At 25.9% G+C, this 24,991-nt stretch overlaps 1 protein-coding gene across 4 annotated transcripts in view; it reads right to left on the bottom strand.

The window, feature by feature from the left end:
- Positions 1-697: 697 nt before the first annotated feature.
- LOC123262236 (hepatocyte nuclear factor 6) overlaps positions 698-24,991 on the bottom strand; it is a 57,346-nt gene continuing 33,052 nt past the window's right edge. The window contains exons 3-6 of one of the 4 annotated variants that reach the window (XM_044724391.1): positions 18,138-18,210; positions 8,713-8,736; positions 7,141-7,256; positions 1,227-1,531 (exon numbers count right to left, since the gene is read on the bottom strand). In XM_044724391.1, the coding sequence (XP_044580326.1) occupies positions 7,142-7,256; positions 8,713-8,736; positions 18,138-18,210 (212 nt within the window). In that variant the 3' untranslated portion in view covers positions 1,227-1,531; position 7,141. Of the gene's footprint in view, positions 1,532-7,136; positions 7,257-8,712; positions 8,737-18,137; positions 18,211-24,991 lie in introns of those variants that run through there. The other 3 variants (XM_044724390.1, XM_044724389.1, XM_044724392.1) reach the window with 3 other exon arrangements.

Below are 24,991 nucleotides of genomic sequence, written 5' to 3'. Positions count from 1 at the left end.
TAATTTACACAGCTTCATAGTAAGTTTTGTTCTCCGACACAGTAGTGTCTCACGCTGAGTACATTAGATATGCTTACGCATCTGCTTAAATGGAGTTTGTATGAATTTAACTTTAAATATTTGAGCATTGTTATACAAATTATAAAAAAATTTCTGATAAAACGTATTGAAATTAAAAATACCGAATAAATCAATTTTTATATTTTATTAATGAAATTGTAAGTGAATAAACAAAATTTCTTATTATAATTTGAAATATTAAAATATTGAATTTCCAATCAAAGTATTAATCCTTATAAATCATAAAATCATAACTATTCATATTACAAAAATAATTTTTGTACTGATTTGAAAAACGCTTAAATATTTTATCAATTTACAATTTTTTAAAATGAAACATGCTGTTATAATTAGTAAAATAATTTCAATAAAAAAACATCGAATATTTTTTCGATAAAAATATTTTTTCAACCTAATCAAACATTTTATTGTAATTTTTTATAATTTTATTTCAACACATTTTTCAAAAATTTTTATGTTCTTTTTCAATTTTTATCAATTTAAAAATAAATAAGATTTTAAGATGTTAAAATTGTTAAATTTAACTTAAAATGTACGTAAATTTAATAAAATTTTTTAAATAACAATTTCCATTTTTTTTTTTGGAAAATAACTAAATAAATGAATTGGAAAATCGCAACAATTTAAATTTAAAAAAAAAAAAAAAAAAAAAAATCATTGACTAGACCATCATGACTTACCGACTAGACGAAATTGGTAAAAAAAACTAAGTTTAAAATAAATAATTAAAAGTAGTAATACGATGGCAAACAATGGCACCAAGAAATACTAATCGTTAAGTACTAAAAAATAATAATAATGATAATAATTACAACAATAAAAAAATAAGTAGGATATTAAGTAATAAAGTATTTTATATTAGATTACGTATAACGTATTACGTATATGTATTAAAGAACAAAAGAATCACGTAAAGCCCAATGAATTAATAATAAACAAACACTCAAAGTCTCGGTATGTTGTGATAAAAAAAAATTGTAAGCACATAAAGTGTCTTACAAGGTACGTATATCGATCGTAATCGCGTGTTATATTTCTTTGGGTTGTCAAACCACTGACGTACTGCTAGTTTATAGCTTCTGGCTTCTGGTATAATATTAAGTATTATATATAAAAATGTATATACGTATTACGGACAGAAATTTTAAATATTTATTATTATTATAATATTTGAAATTTACGGGAAGGGCAAATCCTCCTCGGGTGACTCGTCATGGTATTCCTCGTGGTCGGACGTATGTCACAAAACATCGTTCGCTTGACGTGAACTTAAACCGAGGCTCGGTGACAATTGATCTTCATCAACACCTGGATTCTTTGGATCTTCGTCTTTCCATTTGTCCATGGATCGGCGTCTTGCGTTCATAAAGAAATTACCGACGGTCGTGGGTTCAAGACCCAACTGCCGCGCGATTGTCACTTGCATTTCTTTTGATGGCCTTTTTGTTTCCTGTAAAACAGATTTTTCGTTAATTATGATTCATAGATTTTTACTTAATAAATAATTTAGAGTATTCGCGAAATATATTACAACATAAACATTTAATTTTGAAAATGACACTTTTATAAAAAAGTACAAAATTCCATGCTTTAAGGAATATTTCTCATTGTCAGTTCAAAATATTATTAATGTAAAAAAAATGAAGATAGAAACAAGAATAAACTCTTTTTAAAGTGTATATGCATCATTTCAAGGTTAAAAATGCTCTGATATTTGTTTTTTATGGAACAAGTGTTTTATACTTCGATAAAAAAAATTTATTTTTTTCAATTATTAAAATTTTTTTCGTCAAAATGTTCAAAATTGATATTGATAGGGAAAATGTACCAATAGTTGTCCGATTAAGAATTTTCAGCTATTACATTTCGTGTAAATTTGTTTCTATAGTCTAAAAAAAAATTATTAGAAGTTTACATCGTCTATTAATGACTAAATTTTAGATATGTGATGTTTTTTATTTTAATTATTATCAAAATTACATGAAAATTTACTTAAAGTACAGGTAACAAAAAAACACCAGTATTTGACCGGCGTGAGCCAATAGTTGACCGCTAATGTTTCAATAGTTGACCGATTCAAAAATATCATTATTTTCCTGGCTAAAATCAGTTTTTGGTGTGTAATCTGGATTTTTTTTTGTATTCATTTCGTTTATTCACTTACGAAGATATGTGTTATTGTTAAAAACAATTTTTTAGTTTATAATAAACAAAATAACAGTGAATAAATATAATAGTGTTATATATTAATGTTTTCAACATTATCAGGTTCGCATATTGCTATTTGTAGCTGTTAATTATGATTGTTATTAGTTTAGCTTTGTTAAAAAAATATTTTTGTGTCTAAATAATTTTTATTTAATAAAAATTGTTTGATGTTTGTATATTATCGGTCAACTTCTGGTACATTTACCCTAAGTTGTTTTTTTTTCTATAAAGATACTTGAAATTTTTTTTTTATTTTATCCAGTCATAAAAAAAAACTCAAAATAGCTCTCTTTAATAATTTTCAAAATTTAGTTCGAACATTGTTCACTTTTCGCAGATAACCAAATCAATTTTTTCCACATTCCATTTAAATAAAATCTAGAATTTATATGTTCATTAAAATTCAATATTTTTGAAAAAAATTTGAGAAAACCCAAGCCGGGATTTGAACACTCAATTTTTTAATTACATCATAAGTGACTTATTCATTTGAAAGACCGGTCACGACATACATCCTCTCTAACATATTTATAAATCATCTATGAGTTTACTAATCCCAGACTTTTTTAATAATATTTAAGTACAATTTTTATTATTATTATTATTATTGTTACTATTAAAATATATATTTATACATTTATAAATAAAATGGACAGTGTCGTCATTGTTGAGAAGGGAGGACATTTCATTGGAACAATGCAGACTTACAATTGCCAGCTGAAATGTTGGGTGTAGGTAAAAGCTACTCGCGAAATTATTCAACGACCGATCGATACTTGGACTTGTGCTCGACGTACTCGATTCACCTATCGAAAGCTTTGTTCTATTATTTTTTATAAATATTTTTTTTATTGCTTATTTATTTTTATTTTAATCGGTATTTTAGAGATAAATAAAAAATTTATGTGAATGTACCAATTTTTTTTAGATTTTTTTTTTTTTTTAAATAGAGCACATAGACAGTAAGATGATACAAGAACTTATTTTTATTTAACGCTGCAGTTGGTCAGTACTTGGGGGTGAAATTAAACAGCCTTATTCACGGTTGACGTTCATATTGATTCTAAAGTTTGTAGCATTATTTATAATATACTATAGTCGTGGGTATTAATACAGTCGTAAATTTTAATTAGTATTTAGGTTTTTATTACGCATTAGCAAGTAATGTAACAATTAAAATTGCATCAATGGCTATAGTTTCACTTCTATCTAGTTTAGTATTTATTGTGGTTAATAAAATATGTTTTATAATTGTTTTTAATTGATTTTACGTACGTACAATGTTTCTATATTTATAATTCAAAGATAAAAGACGGTATTGTTCAATTAACGTTAGTTTTTTTATAATAAGAATTTTCTTGTAATTTTATTTTATGAAAATTTTATTGGACGTTTTCCATGTGACTGACAATTTAAAAAAAAAAAAAAAAAAGGAATTACAAGAAAATAAACCGATTTAAAAATGTAAAGAATTTTTAAAAATTTTTTCGATGAAAGATACTAAAAAATGAAAAATAAATGGAATTTATTTGGAATTTTTCCTCAACGCAATTCAAAAGAAATAAAGAGAGTAATGAATCTTTAGAATATAAAAAAATTTGTGGTAACCGCGAATTCAGTGGTGAGTTAAGTGAATACGGATTGGAATATTTTTTATTCATTCAATTCCCGTAGTAAAATTCACACCAAGGCAAAGTTTAGTCTTAAGAAATTCAAAGGAAAATCTGACAGAACTAATCTGAATTATAATTTGATTAGATAAAAATGTTTCGATGTTTGAACTGAAAACATTTTGATACAACTGCTCTTAGATATTTTACACGGTCAAGGGTTTGTAAATTGAGTGAAATTTTCGACTAAGTTATTGAAAACTCCTTCTAAAAAAAATGTAATTTTTTGGAATAAAATATTTTTGTACAATAAAAGTTTGAACCAGAATGATGCATAAAAATTGCGATTCTTTTTAGATGATAAGATTGATTGTAATATATAATTTTTTCAATACAATAATTGACACAAAAACGACATCGAAAATTAAATTTTTCTCTATTAATGTTCTGGTAACATTAATATTAATGGTTTTATCTTTTTTTAGCTAATTTGGCTGTTGGACCGTATCCAAAGAAATAAATAAATAAATTTAGATTCCAATTAGTTAAAAAAATGTGTAACTTTTACAATTTCGACAAATTATTCTATTCATAATTGATCGAATCTTTTAAAGTATCCAAGAATAACCAAAATATGTTAAATAAAATATTCTTTAAACTCTATTTCATCATTAATTGAAATAAAGTGATGAAAAAATGAATAATTAGTGCTGAAATTTTTATATTCTACTGTAATATAAACTCAATTTTTACACAGCAATTTATTTAATTGAATTACCAAGTAAGTTATCTACTCAGAATACAGATATAATTAATGAAAAATATTTAACAAGTCAATTACTTATTAACACAATTTTACTAAAATTTTTTGATAACTGACTCCTTGGTATTATTTATAAATTAACCGAGATGACTTCATTTATTAATCATCATCGCTTAATATCTCTGTGGTTCACCTGGTAATATTTCATTTATGTTAAAGATAAATTTGTTTAAATCGTTACAATTCATATTCATCCATCTATGAATTTATAATTATTCACCTAAAATATCTGTAGAAAATATTAAATTCACTTTTAGTGGAAAAGCAAGTTTTTAATTATTTACACACGTTTAACCACTGAAATTCAGCTATGCAGTGAAAAATTTCACATGGAAAATTCTTATTTTAATTATCGTTTAACTTAAAATATTTCATGTCCATTAATTGTAATCTTCAATTAAAAATCACAGGTTTTAAAATTGGAGGAAAACCAATGTTATTTTTTTTTTATTTTCATGTACTAGAGACGTTTTTTTGTTAGGACATTGATCGATAGTCGTCCATATAATTGTTCGTTTTTTAATTTTTAAAAATTTATTATTTGATCGAATTTACTTTATTCAAAATGGAGATAAAAGATTTAATAACGAACCTAATTGTATTATTTATTTATTTCTTTCAACAAGACCCAACAGCCAAAAGGCAAACAACAGGCACACTTCATACAATATCGACGGTCTAATTAGCAATTTGTCTAACTCCTTATTTTTCAGAGGGTGATTTTTTAACATTTTGATGTAGTAATAATCCAATTATAAATAATTTTAATGATTCAAACCTAAATATTATATCTCTATTAGATATTAATGAAATTAAATGGTTTTTTTAAAGTGATAATAAATTTTAAACTAATTATTTTTTTCGTACAAATAGAAAATTCTCAAAAATGGAGTTAGACAACTTGCTAATTAGAACGTCGATATAATAAATAGATGGTGGAAGAGTAACAACAGTCTTAATGCTTCCCAGATAGTAAGTTAATTAGTATTATTTTTATAATACAAATAATAATTAAGTGACAGCATTTATTCACGTTTATCCTGACTAACAAAAATTTTTCAGCCTCTACATTTAGTTGCAAAAAAACCTTATAGTTATTACTTTTGAAAATTCTAAAGTATTTTGACATTTGTTTATTGACTTATTGAGTACTTAAGGTAGTGGAGTTACGATACAAATATAAATAATGCTGTGAAGCGGGAAAGAATAGGAGTTACGGTAATTATTACGTGAAGCGTTCCACATTCACGTAACAGGATATTGGTAGGAAAGGATTGAGAAAGGAATGTGGAGAGGATCATCTTAATGTGAGTTTATAGAATATGCGAGAAAAAATTATTATATAGCTCGGACTGGGATTCGAACCCAGAACCTTCCGAAGACATGTCGGCTACTCTACCATTTGAGCTATCCGGTCTATACTAAATTTCCTTTCGCTTATTCTATGTACATTAAGCCACACCGTCCATCTTACGGCAAGCATTTTTACAAATATAAATAATGCTGTGAAGCGGGAAAGAATAGGAGTTACGGTAATTATTACGTGAATGTGGAACGCTTCTATTCACACGTGAATCTATTTGCATCACTCGAGTGGTACGGAAGATTTCATACTAACTTTACCATCTCTCTATACCTCTATATATAAAAGATGCAATTTTGAAAATTAATTACTCAAAAACGATGCGGTGAATTGATCTGAAATTTTGGTGGTGAATTATTAATATATTTATCTTTCGATAAAAAAAATTCCATAAGTTTCTTGAAATATGCTTTTCGTGGAGGTACTACCTTAAAAAAGTCTTGAAAAAGACTATACGTATATTGCTGTACAACAATAAAAATTAATCATTAAAAAATGACATTGTTAAAAAAAATTTTTTTTAATAAAATGTTATAATAAATTATTTCACTATTCTCAAATAGAAAATCAAATTATCAATTGTTAAATATCGCTGTCACTATCGATTACTTTGTGATCAGCTCTATATAATTGATTCGACTATTAAAAGATGAGTACTAGACGGTAAGTAATATTTAAGTCTAATAATGATGATGATACTTATTCATAAATCTGGATAAACGGTATTACATTAGTAATTATAAGATATTATTGACATCGAATGTTGACTTGAATTTATAAAGACATAAGTTAAATAGTATGTACTAAATAAAATGAATTAACAAATAACTTGATTGCTCTCATGCACGAATAATTCACTTGAGTGTTGTTTAGGAGTGTGCAACAGGTGAATAGAATTTCGAGACTTGCGCAAGATAAATAAACTTTTGAATCAATATGATTTTTTTTCTTTTTATTCAGTTATTTCAGTAAATTAAAAAAAAAAATATCAACTATTGTTATTAGATAACAAAATTGATACTTTTATGATTGATGGGAAATAAATTGTAATTTACCTTAAAAATAGCCTGTAGAGTACGGCGCTGAAGGTCTGTGAAAACCAACCGCGGTTTCTTGGGCGCGGGCTGCTGATGTTCTGCTTGACTCGACATCTCGTCTTTCCTCTTGCATGCTGTAATTAATAAATTTATCGTTAGTTTTAATGTACTGTAATTCAATATTGTATCAGTAATATAATAATTATTCTAAAGGAAAAAAATATTTATAAATATCGAAGTTGTGATCTTGTATTTTAACGAAATAATAAAAATAATGATAATAATTTTATTAAAATCTTACGATATTTTTAAATTATTTACAAACTTTCATTAAAAATACTAAACGCGCTTAAAATGAAAATATTCACGTTATTAACCTCAAAAGGGCAAATAAGAGAGGAAAAATTTACTAAAACAATAAAAAATAATTTTTTTTTACATATGCCTTTTTGGTTTTTAAAAAAAAATTAGAACCAAAAGAACTTTTATGAAAAAAAAGTTTTATTTTTATTTTCTAACTTTTTGCTTAAAAAATTTAAATTTTGGAAAAGATTGTTTCCAGTTACATTACGAAAAATTAAACTATTATCAAATCTCGACGTTTTGGCGTTCCAAGAGTCTTTCTCAAAAAATAATCAATTTTCATAGCTAGTCAGTCAAAACTTTAAATTTCGTAAGCGGAATGAATTTTATAATTAGAAAATACAAATACATTTTTTAAAGTCAAAAAGAAGCATATAAAAAATTTATTTTTTATTATTTCAGTAAATTTTTACATTTTTAAAATTATTAAGAAGATTGTGGAAGAAAAAAAATTATTCTACACGCTCTTTTGAAATTAATAATGCAATACTTGGATAAAAATAATAGATAGAATTTTTAGTAAATAAAGTGATTATTGTTTCAATTAAAGCTTCAATAAATTTTAATTGTCTCAAAATATTAAAGGAAGCAATAAGTATTATAGATTAATAATTGTTATTGTTTTGTTATCTGTTCAATAACCTGTGAACTTTTATTTTCTCTGCTTGATCTATTTCATACCAAAAATTATTTCTAAGATAAAAACAGCCATTTATAACGATATCCAACGTAATATACACTCGTAAAAATACTTGGAAGAGATAAATATTCATAGATTTTATATTTGTAAATGGGACATCACTTACGAGGATTACAAAATTAATATATGTTCTCTAAACTGAAAATATTCTTCAAATTATTTCAAAATGCGATAAATTAGTGATACATGACTACGTATGGTCAGACATAAACTTTGGACATGTAACATATTGTCAGATATAAATTAAATAAATTAACCATTTAAATAATACTTTGATAAATTATTAAAGATCATATGTCTCATACTGTTTAGTTTTAGCGATTCATTTAATTTATTTTTTTGCACGCCTCCAAACGTACAAGTGTTTGAAATTACACTTGGCTTTGAACTTATTTAAAATTATTTAATTTTTTAAAGCAATTAAAACTCTTCATATAATGATTAATTTCTAAACTCGGAAAATAAAAGTTACTAACGTATATTACATAAAGATATAAAATGAAGTAAAACTATTATAGAATACTTACTTCCTCGTTGTGGAATCTGTGCAGCTGCAAACAAAAAGAAAAGATAAATGTAATTTATTATCTCATTTAAAAGTCGATAAATAATTAAAATAAACAATAAATAATAAATAATAATAATTGATCGATATCGGGCATATTTGCATTTAAAAATACTGATACACATTTAGAACATAAACATTTACATTAATTATAAATAATTAGGTTGCATAAATTAATTCCCAACTTGAAACTACAGTCATTAAATAAACATTTCACTAAATTAAGGGACTAGCTGAAAGAGTTTGACTGTGTTTATATTTTTGTTTTTGTTGGGTTTTCAATTGTTCATGTTTATGTTTATTGGTGTTGTTATTGTTCATTTGATGTGTTGTGTCTGAAATATTTTGATAATAATTGTGAATTAAACTATTTTTCTAAAGTATTAAAACAATGATTATTTCAAGTTAAATTTAAATTCAACTTTTATCTTCATCAGCTCAATTTTTTTCTGACCGTCTATTCTGTACACAATGTTCTATATTCGAAAATTGAGTGTCACACGGATTCACATTGTACGACGATTAGTGACTATAAAGGTTTTTTCTTTCTTTTTTTTTATTTTTTTTTTAACGTAACGGATAGATTAATTTCAATAAAATCGCTTGATAGTAAAAGGAAGAATTCCCTAAGCCATTTATTCATTTCATAATAAAAAAAAATACTTTTTTTATTTAATAAAAAATAGATATCACAAAGGGATAATGGCTGCTGACACAATCGATTAATTATGTTCTGAACTATTAATTTCAAATTTAATTTAGTTTGTTAGGACTTTAAGAAGGTACTACCGCTGCAATCAACTGACAGTATAACACAAAAAATTAAACTTTTTAAATTACGTTTAAAAAATGATGAAAAGTATTTTGATTGAAAATCAAATTTAAGAGGAAAATTTTCAGTTTTTACAAAAGAAAATTTTAATTAAAAAAATTTTTTTTAATTTTAACCTTGAAAAATATTAATTCGTTAAATATTGCGCGTGCATAGTCAATTTTATGAAATGTTTGACGCCATTTTGTTGATAAGAAACTTTGTTTTTTTCTTCATGATTTTTTAATGTTATTTTTTAATTAATTAATTAATGATCGAACATTATTATTATTAAATATTATTCCTAAGATCGGTGATTTTACTTATTAAAAAGCAACATTTATTGTAAGCCATTTCCCGATCCAATTTGATGGTAGTAGACTATGTAAAATTTTTATCTATTAATGATTACACCACAATATTGTCGGTATAAGCACTCATACCATCCTCGGGTGAATATATAATAATAAAAACTTTTTTTGATTTTTGACAAATTTAATTAGAATTATAAATATGTTATTTTTTTCCTTACTCAGTGACTCTTTTTCGACAACCGAAAAAATAATTCGGAACGCTCAGATCAGGACTCGAATCTGGATCTTTTGGTTACGCGCCAACTGCTCTACCAGTTAAGCTATTATTATTATTATTATTATTATTATTATTATTATTATTATTATTATTATTATTATTATTATTATTATTATTATTATTATTATTATTATTATTATTAAAAAAACAATTGCTCATTTATGTATAAATTACAGACTTTTTTTCTTTTTTTCATTAATTAGATTCTAATTAATTTCTCTCTTAAATTAATGTTATTTAATTTGAATACTCTCTATTGATGTATATTGCTGATAGGCGTATGTTGATTAATAAATAAATAAATAAAAAAATTTTTATTATTATTGTTGAACTAAAATTTAATCTTAAAATTTTAAAACAAACAGTGATCGCTCCTCCTTAAAAATCAGAGAATTTAAAAATGTATTTGATAAACCCACAATTTAAAAGTGAGTTAAAAGAAACAAGTGGAAAAAGATGTCGAGGTCGCAGTATCACTACAACATATAGTCTGATACTCTGTTTAGAATAACTCAAAAACAATAGCACGGTTTGTTGTCAACGCGGTTGTCTACGGGAGCGTCACGTGCTTGCGATAACTATATATGTGTTCATATATACATATGAAGTATACCGTTCCACATGTTATTTTTTTTTATTTATGACTAGAGAACGTTACATTACAAAGTCAGATGTCACTCTAATGACAAAGAAATAGATGTAAGGGTATAAAAATATGTGATTCAACGGAAGAATATAAAATGTATTATTCTAAGATAACTTTAATTTGACATTTTTTAATGTATACGGCAATTTCCTAATGACATTCTCTGTTTTTTTGTACAGTTTAAGAACTTAAAACTCGGACGCAAGTTAAAAATACTTACTTTAATTAAATTAATCATGAATTTCGCGAAAGTTTCGGAATCTATGATTTATTTTAATTAATCGAATTTTATCATTCATAAAATGTTTTTATTTTATTATGTAAATTTAGTCGAGTTTTTAAATATTAAGGTACTTGAAATTAAAATAACTAGCTTTAAGGTCACGAAATAATTCTAGTTTAAAATTTAGGTAATCGATTCATAATTTTTAAAGGTCTCGAATTTAAGAATTATTTATTTTACTCAAAAAAAATTTTTTAATGTTCTGGATTTATGGAAATAGACATTATAACTTATAAAAAAACAAAAATTTGATGCAAACCTCTTTCTAACCAATCTATTAAAATATTAATTCTCATCTTGTTTGAAAAATAGCCAATAACAATCACATTATTTTCTAGCTAAAGATTCTATTATCAAATAAGTATCCAGAATTTTTAAATAAAAAATAACAATTAAATTAGTGCATCAAACTCCTAACCTACTTTCTGCTCAAAAAATGATTAACGTTAAAATATTGACCTCAGAAACTGACATTTCAATTTCTTCAATTTAATCCACCTGATAATCTGAATAATTAACCTCTTGCCAAATTTAAAATTAAGCAGATAAAGCACTATTTGTTGAAATTCTTCCTTTTATTCTTGTACACCCAAATTTAATTTCATTAATATTAATTCTGAGCATCGCTTATACTCCATAATAATTGAACAGAATAGGAGAGAAACACTGTCCAGAATATCGGTTATTTGCTTTTATATTTATTTTATCTAATATATCTTTTGAGTAGATGTGGGACTCAAATTTGCGGATATCTGATGACTTTTACGATTTTTTACAGAAATAAATTATTATAAAAATAAAATTTTTTAAAAATTCAACATGTAGAAATTTTAATAATTGATGAATTTTATTATTATTGATTTATATTATAATCAAAGTCGAGAAATAATCAGATTTCCCTTAATAAAATAATTTATTTTGAAATTTTAAAAATATATATCAAATGTATATGCTATATATAAAATTAATATTTTTAATATCTAACTTTGAGTCGATTTTCATATATATTTTATATATTTTTAATATAATTAAATTACATTAAAATATATCGAAAGAATATATAAGATATAAGATATAAATGTATGAAAAATTTTCTCAAAGATATTTTAAACTATTTAAAAAATCCAGTCAGAATATATAAATTTTTCATTTTTTTCTACATATATTTATTTCTTCGATATTTCTACGATATATTTTAATGTATTTCAATTATACTTAAAAAATATAAAAAAATTGGATAAAAGTTAGCTATATAAAATATATTTTATAAAATTTTCTATTTTACTAATTTAATGTTTTTTATTTTATTTTTTTATTATTCTTTATATATTTTTGATATAAATTTTTTTAATAGGGATCTGTTGATGTCAATACCATTAAGTAGATAAGAGTAAGTGTTAGAATAAAAGTAAAATTATCAGAGTTTTTAATGAGTAGTTTAATATGCATAATATTATGTGACGTATTAGTATAAGTAATGATTGTTTGTAATGTATTATATTATATTGTTGTTTACATGCTTGTCATTACATAGGTATCGTCTAAAGGGTATAGGGTTTCGTCTAATGGGACAATTCTACCTGCATTATTGCCATATTTAATCGCTTATTATTACAATAATAATAATAATTAATATAATAATTATAAAAATATTAACTATCAATCATCATATCAAGGGTTAAGTATGCGAGGTTTATCTGCCAAGGTGTTTTTTATTACTTTCGCAGCAAGATGCTCACGTAAAATCAGCATTTGGTAGAAAAAAATACTTGGTACAATAAAGTCCTGTAACAATAATTTCACTTAGGTACAATTAATATTGTTGTTATTATTGTTACAGAATATTGAAATTTAAAAAAGGTTTTAGATTTAGATGGCCATTTGTCTACGGCCAAGCATGTACTTTTAGCCGGTGGCGTTTTATTGAGAAAAAAATACTCTCCGGCCGTATATGCATGTCATCCCCCCTCTTTTTGCTTTTAATCTCTCAACCGTTTTTTATTTATTCCCAATTGAGTAAAATAAAATAGTCTTGTCTAGTTTTTTTGGCAACGTCTCATCCAGACAACAGCACAGCCGATGATTATTTGCGTCGTCGATGTATTTCAAATTTTATTTATCATTTTTCTTGTATTTACTATCACTATACTTAATTGTTTTTTATTTTTACTTTTTTAATTAGAGCTAAAAAATTTTGTTTTTCGCTCTTTTTTTTTTGGATGGTGATCGACGTACGAGGATGAGATCGATCTGAAAACTCTAGTCTTACACACACTTTTATACTTAGTAATTAAATGTTACTGGAAGGAATAAAAATAATTTTTTGTAACACATGTAAAATTTTTGTAATTTGTCATCAGAGAAAATTTTTAGTTTTTAAATATTTAAAATTTTTTAATTATAAAAAAGACTAAGTTCGTCATTTTTACAAAAATTTTAATTAAACACAATGTAACTTATTGCAAAATAAAAAAAAAATTCTGCTTTACTTACTGTGAAAAAATCGTTCAAAATTAAAAAAAAAGTTTGTTATAATTTGATTTCAATGAAAAAATCAATAACTTTTTCAATTTCCCATTTAACAGTAAAAAAAAATTTTTCAAATTTTGAATTTTATAATTCATTGTCCAGCATACTATAATGACCAAATTATTTTTTTTCTATAAAAAAATTACAAATTCTTAATTATCGATCAAATTTATTGAATCGTTAAATTTTCTATAGCTTGTCCTTGAACTTTGAATAACTACGAAACGAGTGAATTTTTTGAAAAAAAAAAAAAAAACATAGGAAACCTTTCTTTAAAGCTTTTTAATCCATATAAAATAATATCTTGGTCGTTCTAGTAAATTTATTAGTTAAAGAGTTACAGTTTCTAAATAGTAAAAAGGTCAATAGGAAAGTGAGGCACAGAAGTTATTAATTTCAATGTTGAAATTTCAAATTTTGACAGAATTTTTTTTCTCTTTCTAACGATAAATCATAGTAATTTTTAACAATAGAATAATTTTATTTACACAATCTCTAATTTTGTGAATTACATTGCTCTGTTGACATATTACAAAATTCTTCGAACATTTATTACAAAAACTATTGTATAAATAATTATAAGGCACAAATAATGAGTAAATTAGTTCACTCTAACGACACCCCCGCAACTAATTTCACACTCTTGGCTTATAATTATTGATACAAGATAGTTAAAAAAAAATGAATTATAATTATAATTATTTATAAAAAATAATTATTATTATTATTATTATGAGAAATGATTTTTCTTGGGCAGTACATAAGCATGAGGAGGTGGTTCGTACGACGACACGGAATTTATTCTTAGTTCGTTATTGATTTTCGAGAGCCGATGGCGAATCGAATGTGGGTCGACGTGGCGAGTTTCCACGAGAGGCTAGAGAGAGATGAAAATACTGGTGAGTTAGATAAAGAGCGAATGAGAGTGATAGAGATAGTAATATAGGCTGAAAGAGAGAAAGGGAGATGATAAAGAGATAGAAAGAGAATACATCAATGACGATATATATAAAATCAAGTTGCTCTTGATAAAAGGCAGAGCAAAAGGTGTACAAGGTATTATATTTATATATATGTCTTTCTCTTTCTCTCTTTCTACATAGATGTTAACGCGAATGTTCACAAAGCGAACGACCCGGACGATTTTCGGTTGGCTGGCTCCCTCTCATACTCAGGAGGCGCGAAAAAGAGGTGCCGACTGAGGACGCAAGAGTTGCCATGAAATACATCGACATTTTTTTCAAAATTTTTTTATAAACAAACTCTTTGTCACTCTGTCTGTCGAGGTGATGGTAATTGCTGGTGATCGCAATATCCCAATTTCTCAATTATTTTTTAATGTTTTTAATCAAACGATTTGGAGACGATTAATCCTGGAACCCTGATCCGGTCCGACTTACTCAATAGACGCTTACTTCTTAGTCTTTTAATACACTACACCGGATATGAAGTCCTTGAAGTGAGTGTCGGTTTTAAGAGGGACCATTTTTAGGGCTTCTCCAGGGTTAATCGCTCCAGGACAATGACCGGAATACCTTTTTGTTTTTGTTTTGAAGTTTGAGTTTATATTATGTGACAGACAGAGAATTCGAGCCCTTGCCCGGATGATTAGATAGTATGCTTTTTTTTTATTTTTAAGAACGTTTTTTTTCTTGCAGAGATAAAATTAATTTTTTTTTTTTTAATTATGATTATTTACTCTAACTGGAGAGTTACTGCCGAGAATGTAATAAATTAAAATCTAATTCATCAATATAATTTTTCAAGAGACTTACGCATATTTTGCTGAGATTATGTACTCTATGTATCTTTTATTTATCAAGTTGTTCTCGTGCCAAATGCTACGGGAATTCTGTATTCTCTTTACATGCAATAAAATTATATATATATATAATTAATTCTAATTTTTACTCAAAATGATTTTTCCACTGATTTCAATTGTGATTAAAATATAAGATTGATAGAAAGTTCAAAAAATTTTTCAAATGTTTTGTTTTAAAAAAATTTATAATTTGAATTTATATCAACGGAAATAAAATACATTGTTTAACTTTGTTATAGAATAACAAAAAAAGTTTATGAATTCAATGTGAACTAATTGAAAATTAATTTATTTCTGCAAGAACAATTAGAAAAAAAGAAATTATATTTCAATAAAATTGTAAATATTGCAACGGAATATTAATGAGAAAATAATAGAATTGACCAAAAATTTTAATAGTACTAAAATTTTTGAAATTACTACAAAAAAAAATAAAGAAAATTTATCGACTACTTGAGCAATGAATTGGATTTTTTTTTTAACTAAAGAATAATAATAATAAATAATATTTTAAAACGTTCTTAATAATAAAATAGCCGATAACTACAGATCCAGAACGCCTTCCGTTATCCGAGTTTCTAATTGTTTCGAATTTAGAGTGTCCCTTGTAGTATTAAAACGGTCCGGAGTGAGCTTCATTATCATTATAATAATTATTTTAATTATACCTTCGCAAATCGATCAATACAAAAACAAAATCAGAAATTTGGAAAAAAAAAAAAATAAAGATCGCCAATTGAATAACACAAAACTTCTCAATAAAATGCCTCCGTATTGATAGCGCTTGTCTCTTTACCAATGATGAAAACTAATTTATCCCTTACTCGATATACTCATCATTTTTTTTTTTATTTAACTTTTTCTTTATAAATATACTTTGTACTTTAATATAAACGCATATATGAGTCTAAAGGCTGTATGTAAGTAAGCAGCAGCAAGTATATTTAATTACGTATATGCGAGTTAATTAGACTAGTTTACGAGCCATTTACAAGGATTTTTACAATGAACGTGCAATAAGAAAAACGTTGCCGATTCGATTTTAATTTATTTCATAAAATTCAAATTGAAAAAATAGAAAAAAAATCAATTATTTGAATTAGAATAAAATAATTGAATTTAATAAATTATCTCGATTTAAAATTGCAATGATTATGAGTGCGTATGAATCAAGACCGAGGCCTGCAGTCATGATACATTTACAACAACACGTAATACAACAATTTTAAATAAAAATTTTATCGAGATTTAAAAACAAGCATCTGCTACAACACATCGTACGTCTGCATTGTACTCAGATATTTATAATTTTATCTCGACTATAAATCCAATCATTATTTCACGATAAATAAATCTACAAATTAATGTAATTATTATCATCATCAGAGATCTGTAAAAATGGTTAATTAATCGAATCTGCAGCGCTTTGTCGATTATCAGGTCTCGGTAAATAAAACTTAAATGAAAGATAAAAAATTAAAATGATTAAAAAGTTACTTTAATTTATCGTTAAATTTTTTAAATGACATCTGACCCAATTAAAAATTACCTTAAATTGATGATAAATAGCAATGGTACTAAATAATAAATAAATAATTGGTATTTTTCTACAAGACCTGAATCGACTAATTGGTAATTTGAATAAGATAATTTACTGAATAATTAAGTGGAATAATAAAATAATAGAGCAAAGAGAAATATTGAAGGTAATATGGTGAAAATATATATGGATGAGCGAGGGGAAAGCCACGGATTGCATACATATTTATATATTAGATAAATTTATAAATATATATGCATCAGCAAGAAAGCTGCGCTCGGGAAGTTTTTATTTAAAAATATATATTACCAGTCACAAATATATTACGAATTAACATAATATGTACTTATTATATAATATGTATATATATATATTTATAATTAATTGTGTGGTAACGTCGTTAGATCGATCCATCCATCAGTAAGTTAATCAAACCATTGTAATAAATAAAATATACAATGCAATATATATGAATATAAATATAAATATGTTTTTTTTTGTTTTGTTGTTGAGTTAAATATTTTGAAAACCCGGGCAATATTTTAGTTATTTTTATTATTTAATTTTTATGTATAGTCTCAAGGATGGTTGTATAAAAATATGAGCCGACTTGTGTACATTTGTTATATAATACATTTATCCAAAAAATTTATTAATTAACCAAAAAATTTACTAAATATTTCAGAAAAGTTAAATATTGTCAGATTTCTAATTTTTTTTGTTTAAAAAAAAATTATGAAATATCTGACGATATTTTTAATTTTTCAATAAAATAATTTTTTTAAATAGGCTCTCATAAAAAAATACATGTTTATTTTTTCCAAAATTGCACATGCATTTTTTCAGATTTAATATGGATGATTTTTAAAAATCATCCCTCAGACTAAATAAAAATTACAAAAAAAAATATCACGCAATTTTTTCGCCCAGAGTTCTCTCAACTAAAATTAATATATGTATATAAATGTTAATAAGTATATACATATATAAAAGTATACAAAAATATTAATATAAATACGAAAAAAAAGTTGAGTAAAAACAATGAAAATTGAGTTGTATGTTATAAAATAATTGAATAGTAGTAGTAGTAGTATTAGTAGTAATTATAATAAAAATATTGGTATGTGGAATAGTATTTAACGAACACCGAAACTGAGAGACTCACAAGCAGGAAGAGGAGGGTGTTTTCCTTCTTTTAGAGTTGACTGATCTCACGTTAACATTGCGCATCTGGCAGTCTGCAATGCAAAACACATTGGAAGATTCAACAAACCGGCGCCGACAGGGGGTTATTTAACGGGATACATTGTTATTCATTTATTTTATTTATTTATCAATATATTATTTTTTTATCATGAGTTATGGGATTTGGTTGTTATTAATTGCGAGTTTTATTGTTTCTGACTCTTCTCCAGGTAATGCTGGTCCTTCAACAACTTCCTGAAATAGCTTGGCCCAAATACATAATTAAATATATTTTATTAAAGAATAAACCTTTCAGCGTTTCTCACTCCGCTTTAATATCAATTATAGAAATGCATTTTTAAGTTTTTTCAGTAAATATAATAGTCGATTATTTTTCTATTATAAAATCGACCAGAATTGTCCATGATGCTCTTACCGGTTCTGCTTACTACGGGTCCACTCTAAATTCGAAACCAAGTTTTATATTTAAGCTGTAAAAATAAACGACTGTATCACGATAAGAAATTTTTTATTTATAATTTGTGATTTCAAGCTATAAATATTGATACATTTATATTACAACGTAAATAATTTGATAAATGTTATTTTATTCTAAAATTAATTATATAAAAAAAATATTATTTAATATTAGACAGTTAATCAGTTTTTTATATTAAAAATTCGGGAAATAACATTGCAGAAAATTTAGCGATCAAAAATATTGCAAGATATTTATTTATTTAAGAACTATTATGAATAAAGTCTAAAATTTTTCAGAAGTTAAAAAGTACTTTTATAAAAACTGGAGAATTTTGCAAAAAAAAATTTGTTGTAATTATTTTTCAAAGTTTATAAAATTCTTAGAATAATCGAAAGAATTTTATTACAAAGAAATTATAAAACTAAGAATATAAAAAAGGTATCGGTTTTTAAAAAATTTTAAATGATTTTAAAGTTTGGCAAAATAATTTAGATAATTTAAAAGCCAATGAGTATTTCAGACAATTTCAAATAAGTTTCTGTATAGTTTAAAAATTTTTGAAACTTAGAATTTTATATAAAATTAAAAAAAATTGAAAATTTGCTAAAATTTTTAAGACTGCGAGTTAAAAAAAAATCAAAAAAGATCACAAAAGTATCTGCAATGTTTTTAAAAATTAAATACCAACACAATTTACAATTCACGACAATAGTACCAAAACTATCAAACTAAATTAGAGTCTTAATAAAAACAATACTATCGTAATAATAAATGTAATAAATAATAGAGCTTTGAATTTAGTAATTTGGTAATCGTGATGCGATCGTTAGTCGGAAATTATTGAGGTATGCATCGATTGCCAAGTAAATAATAAATATAAAATAGGAGTAACTTGGCGAGATTTGTCGTAGCAACTTGCAATTATAAATATTAAATACAAACATATATATATATATATATATATATATATATATATATATATATATATATATATATATATATATATATATATATATATATATATTAATAATCAGCGGCACTGGGCAGCGATGCATAATTTTCTATTTACCAAGTAAACAATTAATAAATTATCTCGGATGATAAAATTCCCAATATATACATCATAAATTATAAATTCAATCGAGCATCTATGTAATTAATAATTAACAATTAATAAATGATAAAAAAGGAGCTCTATTTTGTTCGAAAGAATAAAAATGAATTTTGAAACTAATTAAAGTGTTATAATCAAGTTAATTGGTTTGATGAATAGACAATGATGACTCATGAGTGCCGGCGGGGATGCGGGAGGTCCTCAGTGGTATATTAAAGTTACGTGTCAATGCTCACTGAGAATACCCTGATTGATTTCTCACAAATGTGAGTCAATATTTTAATTATGTCCACCACTCCCTTCGTTTTTCTCTACTCTACCCTTAACAACTCTCCCTCTCCCTTTTTCCACCCTCAGTCACCATGAGCCCGGCAATTTAATTCACACATAAATGCTCGATAGTTTTTTTATTATCAAACCGTGAGCTGAAAATAAATAAATAAATATTTTGATATTAATTTCATTACTGCGAGCCGTTGCCCCTCTCTGCACATCACTCGGGATTTGGGTCAGGATTTAGTATTAGATCAGGCTCGATACGACGTCAAATGTTTGTTTTTAATTTTGATAGCAAGAAATATTTAAATATTTTGGTTTTTTTTCTTTTAAATCTATAAAATGTTTTTGGATTAAAAAAAAAAAAAACAGTCGATGCGAATAAAAAAAAAGACAAAAATCCCCTTCTTGTAAAGGCAACCTTCCCCATAAATATAAACTTAAATAGAAAAGCTATTAATTGAAAGTACTTTAAACAGGAAGCAAAAAAAAGTAAAGTAAAATAGATACTCGAGTGAACGCTTTAAAAGAATCGGAAGAGTAAACAAAAAAGAAAAAGGAAAAAAAGAAGAAAATTGAGAGCCCGGGTAGTTATGAGCCTTTGATCACGAATTAAAAGCCCAAAGTCGACATCCGTGGTGACGCCATTTCTTTTATAGTAAAAGCTACTACCGATGTCGTCTGACGGTTCGTTAACCTGTCTACTGCATTTATTGGTCTACCCAAAGAAATATCTACCTATCGATAACGTATCGAACAAACCTTTATTCATATTATCATTTAACATTCACCTGGTTTGTTATTATTTTAATTGTACTAAAAAATAAAAAAAAAAGGAGTTAAAATTATTATATGACTATACAGAGTTAAAGTTTATTTCAAAAGTGAAAATTTTTAAAATTTTGGTAGTACAGAAGATTTATCTAACAATTTTGTCTTTAGTCTTCATATTCATTTCTTAGTTTTTATATAGTAGTAAATGCTAAGATTCAAAATGTCTCATAGAAAACGCAACTTCAAGTTTTAATAAAAAATTAATAAACTATTGTTTTAGAAGAATTTTATTTCGACCCTAATTAGAATTTTAGCGTATCAGAATCGTGTTTAAAAGTGATAAATAGGCGTCTCTTTAAACTATTATTGTAATTTAATTTCTTTATCAATAAATATTTCTTTAATATTATTCAAGTTTTGATCAAAAAATAAAATTTTTAATTACAAACTAAGAAATTAACCCTAGACTGGTCAACAAACGCGACCTAACGACTTTTGTCAAGTGATGAGGAATTTGCCGCAATGCTTTTAGAGCGTACAGTGTTGCCAGTTCATACACGTTTGATAGGCAAAGACTAGAGGTGTTTTCGGCAACGCCGCGGACAAAAAACTACTTACGACTCTGGTCAAGCGATGAGGAAAGCTCCGCGAATTTTTTTAAGAAATTTTTTTTCAGCAATTTAACGTTTTCGAAGATGTTTAAAAAAATTATTAATATATTCTAAAATGTTCAAGGAACAAAGTCAATTTTTTTAAAATAATTTTAGTAAATATTGAAGATTTAATAAAGGAAATATAATTGAGCGCGGCGTCACGCTCATACGTTGACCAGTCTAGAGTTAAAAATCATTCATTTTAAAATATACTAGAAATCTGAATAGCGCGCTACGCGCGCGCCTAAATTTTAACCAATAATGAATCGTGGCCCGTTTTTTGCGAGTTTCGACTTCTGACTAACTTCAAGATTTTCATCTATTTTATAATATAGGATATAACATTCAAAAAATTTAATTTATCCCAATTGCCTTCAGTAGAACACACATTACTTATAAAATTTCCGCTCATTAATTTTCCAACGGTAAATTTTCTGCCATAAAATATCCCAGAATTAATCAGCAAAATAAAATTCACCATTAACATATATGGCTAATAAAAAATGATTTTCATGAAAAGTAAAAATTTATATAAAATTTTTGAGTGCATCCTATTACGATTTTTATTATAAAAATTCTTGGGTTCTAAATTTGTAGGCGGTCTAATTTATCCAATCCAATATGAAAAGCGATCGATTCTCTGATATCCATCCCCGTTAGATAGATATTGACTTTTTATATCTATATCACCAAAACTATATTCAATATTACTTAAACTTTTGACTACTGAGTCCTCCTCGGTCCTCGATAGTCCCGCAATGTTTGAGTGTAGCTCTGTTGCTGCAGCAACTGTTACTCTTCTACTCCTAATACTGATACCAGTACTATTTTACCATCAGCGACTTGTATTTTGTCCGTGGGATTTTAAGCACGAGTGGAAAAAGAACGGTATAAAAGAGAGACGAGTGTAAGAGAGATGAAATGAGGAGGAGATGCACTTGGATAGCTGGATATTTATATTTATATATATACTTGTAAAAAAATAATGCCTCGCTCGTATACCAGTACCTAGAGCTAAAGCTTATAATAAATGTTTGAGAGCCGGCATTTAGATACTGCTTCTAGCCTCTTTCGTTGTTGGGTTCGATTTTGTCCAAATATAACGGTCGACTATAGAGATAGACAGATAGATGGAGCTGAGTAGAGTAAAGAGGTAAAAGAGTATAGAGTACAGAGTAAATTTTTCCAAGGACAGAAAAGCTCGGATGGGAGGTAGAGCCAGAAACAACCGAGAGGGAAATATTATCACGTGAGAGAGCTAGAGAAAGTTCGAATATTGGAAAATGCCGAGTCGGAGCACAAGAGACTGGAGGTTCGATATGCATATAAACACAATACCTTCCCTCTACTACCCCCATCGATGGTTGGACGGTACCAGTTTGTTATATATATATGTATATGTATGTATTGAATAAGCGGCTGAATGTTCACCATCTAGTGGTGTAGAGCTGAGCGTAACAGTGAGTGAGTTTCTCCTACACGGCTGTCGACTGAGTCTAGTCGGAATATCCAACCCCCTGACGGTGAATATTTTATATATGGAAGAGTCGAAGCTAATCCCCTGAACGTTTTCTATCGATGCATGTACGAAAAAAGAAATACAAATACATGTGTGGCTATATATCTATATAAATAACAAAATAACAGCCAGTACACATATTAGACTACCGATTTATCTGAAAATCATTGTCATTTTTTAAAGTGATGCTGCCTTCGGAGCTTTCATTCCGATCGAAATATTCGTAATTGCTTTGCTAATGGTCTGTCGCATCATGTTTTATCGAAATATCATTTTTTTGTGATGTTTTATTTAATTAATATGTTAGAACTAAGACAAATTGAAAAAAAAATTTTTTTTTTTTTAATGGAGAAAAATTGTTTTGTAATAATTTGTTTGATGGAAAAATTAAAAAAATTCTCAAATATTTATTATATTTGAAATAAAATTAGCCATATCAACAGTAATACTTATCCGAAGTATAGAAAATTAATTAGTAATCATTTTTAAGTTCCATTAATGTTTTTTGAGTTTGAAAAAAGGTGAATTTGAATTTTCTGTACGAGTAGAAATTAACAGAAAGTTTTTTTAGTTGCGATTCATGTTATATTAATAGAGGCCGTTTGTTTTCATAAAATAAAGTATTCGTATGTTAGAAACTAAAACAAACTCTTGGTAAAGCTTTCTAAAACTTACTTCGTAAATATTTTACACTTTTATACCAAATAATATTTTTGTATGTTAAGTGGTCAAACACTCAATCCATCATTATATTGAATTAACACACGAATTTCGAATAATTAATTTTGACATTTTGACGAAATTGTTAAAACGCAGTACTAAAGCTTGTAATTGTTTTATTATTTTTTAATCGAAAAAATTTGGTTTGGTTAAATAAAAATTTTTCTTTATTGGAAATAAAATGTTGAAAAAAAACTTATTCATCAATTTTTATTCAAGAGACCTGTACTTAAGAAAAACATAAATCGAGCTCTTTAAATTCATGTCACTTTTAATAGTGACACATTATTTTTTACCAAATGGTTTTTGGCATAAAAAATTTTAATATACTGGAACCGCAGTCTGGCGATTGATGGATATTTAATTATGGGAATAAAAATGCCATCGAGAATCGGGCACGCGGCGCTTGGCACCGATATATAAATATAGGGGATGATGTGATGTGTGATACGATATAGAGTACTTGTGATTATTCATCGTAAATGTATTATTAATAAATGGGGAAAATAATGAGCATAAAATCATATCTGCAGTTATAAACGCTATTTCATTTTATATTTTTTATGTAATTGCTGAATAAATTAAGATAATGATGAAAGGTTATTTTTGCGTTTAGAAATTATACCATATATATAGTTTAGATTTCGTTTTATTGTAGAAACAGTTTTAAATCGTATTTATAGAGCCGTAGAGTTTAATTATTTATTATTAACGTGTAAGTAACATTTCGGTGTAAGTTAATGGTTGCAATGCAATCGATCGTTATTAAATTACGCCGAGTATATGGGTCACGTTGTACGTAGTTATGTTATTTTAACGGAAGCCAATACCTGGGAAAAATACATGATGCCAATGGGATTCTGAAATAAGAGACCGTTTAATTCTCAAGTGTTAGTTTTACTATTAATGCATTAGTAAATTATTAAAACTGTACGTTAGATTTGTCATATTTTTTTGCCGCATTTTAATAATTCATATAATAAAATATTGAAGCTTTTGTTAATGCAAATCTAATGTAATTTAATTATTAGAATAATTATAATTGTAAATTTATTAAAAGCCATTATTGAATTTAAAAAAAATTATTAAAATTAAATTTTTACAAATTTTGAAAGAAATATATTTTTAAATTGTATTATAAATACTGAGAACTGTTCTTTGAAAAATCTTTATTGAAAATGTAATTTGAAAAATTTTTTCTTTTGTAAAATCATTTTTCAATCTTTCTGGGCTTTAAAATGCAACTTACGAAAATTCGATAAGTTATTTCATTAAAAAATTATCCGCGAAATTTAAT

Source organism: Cotesia glomerata, linkage group LG3, assembly GCF_020080835.1.
Source record: "Cotesia glomerata isolate CgM1 linkage group LG3, MPM_Cglom_v2.3, whole genome shotgun sequence".
Taxonomy (NCBI): Eukaryota; Metazoa; Arthropoda; class Insecta; order Hymenoptera; family Braconidae; genus Cotesia; species Cotesia glomerata.
The sequence above is the reverse complement of the archived record's forward strand: the minus strand, read 5'-3'. Positions and strand labels throughout refer to the sequence as shown.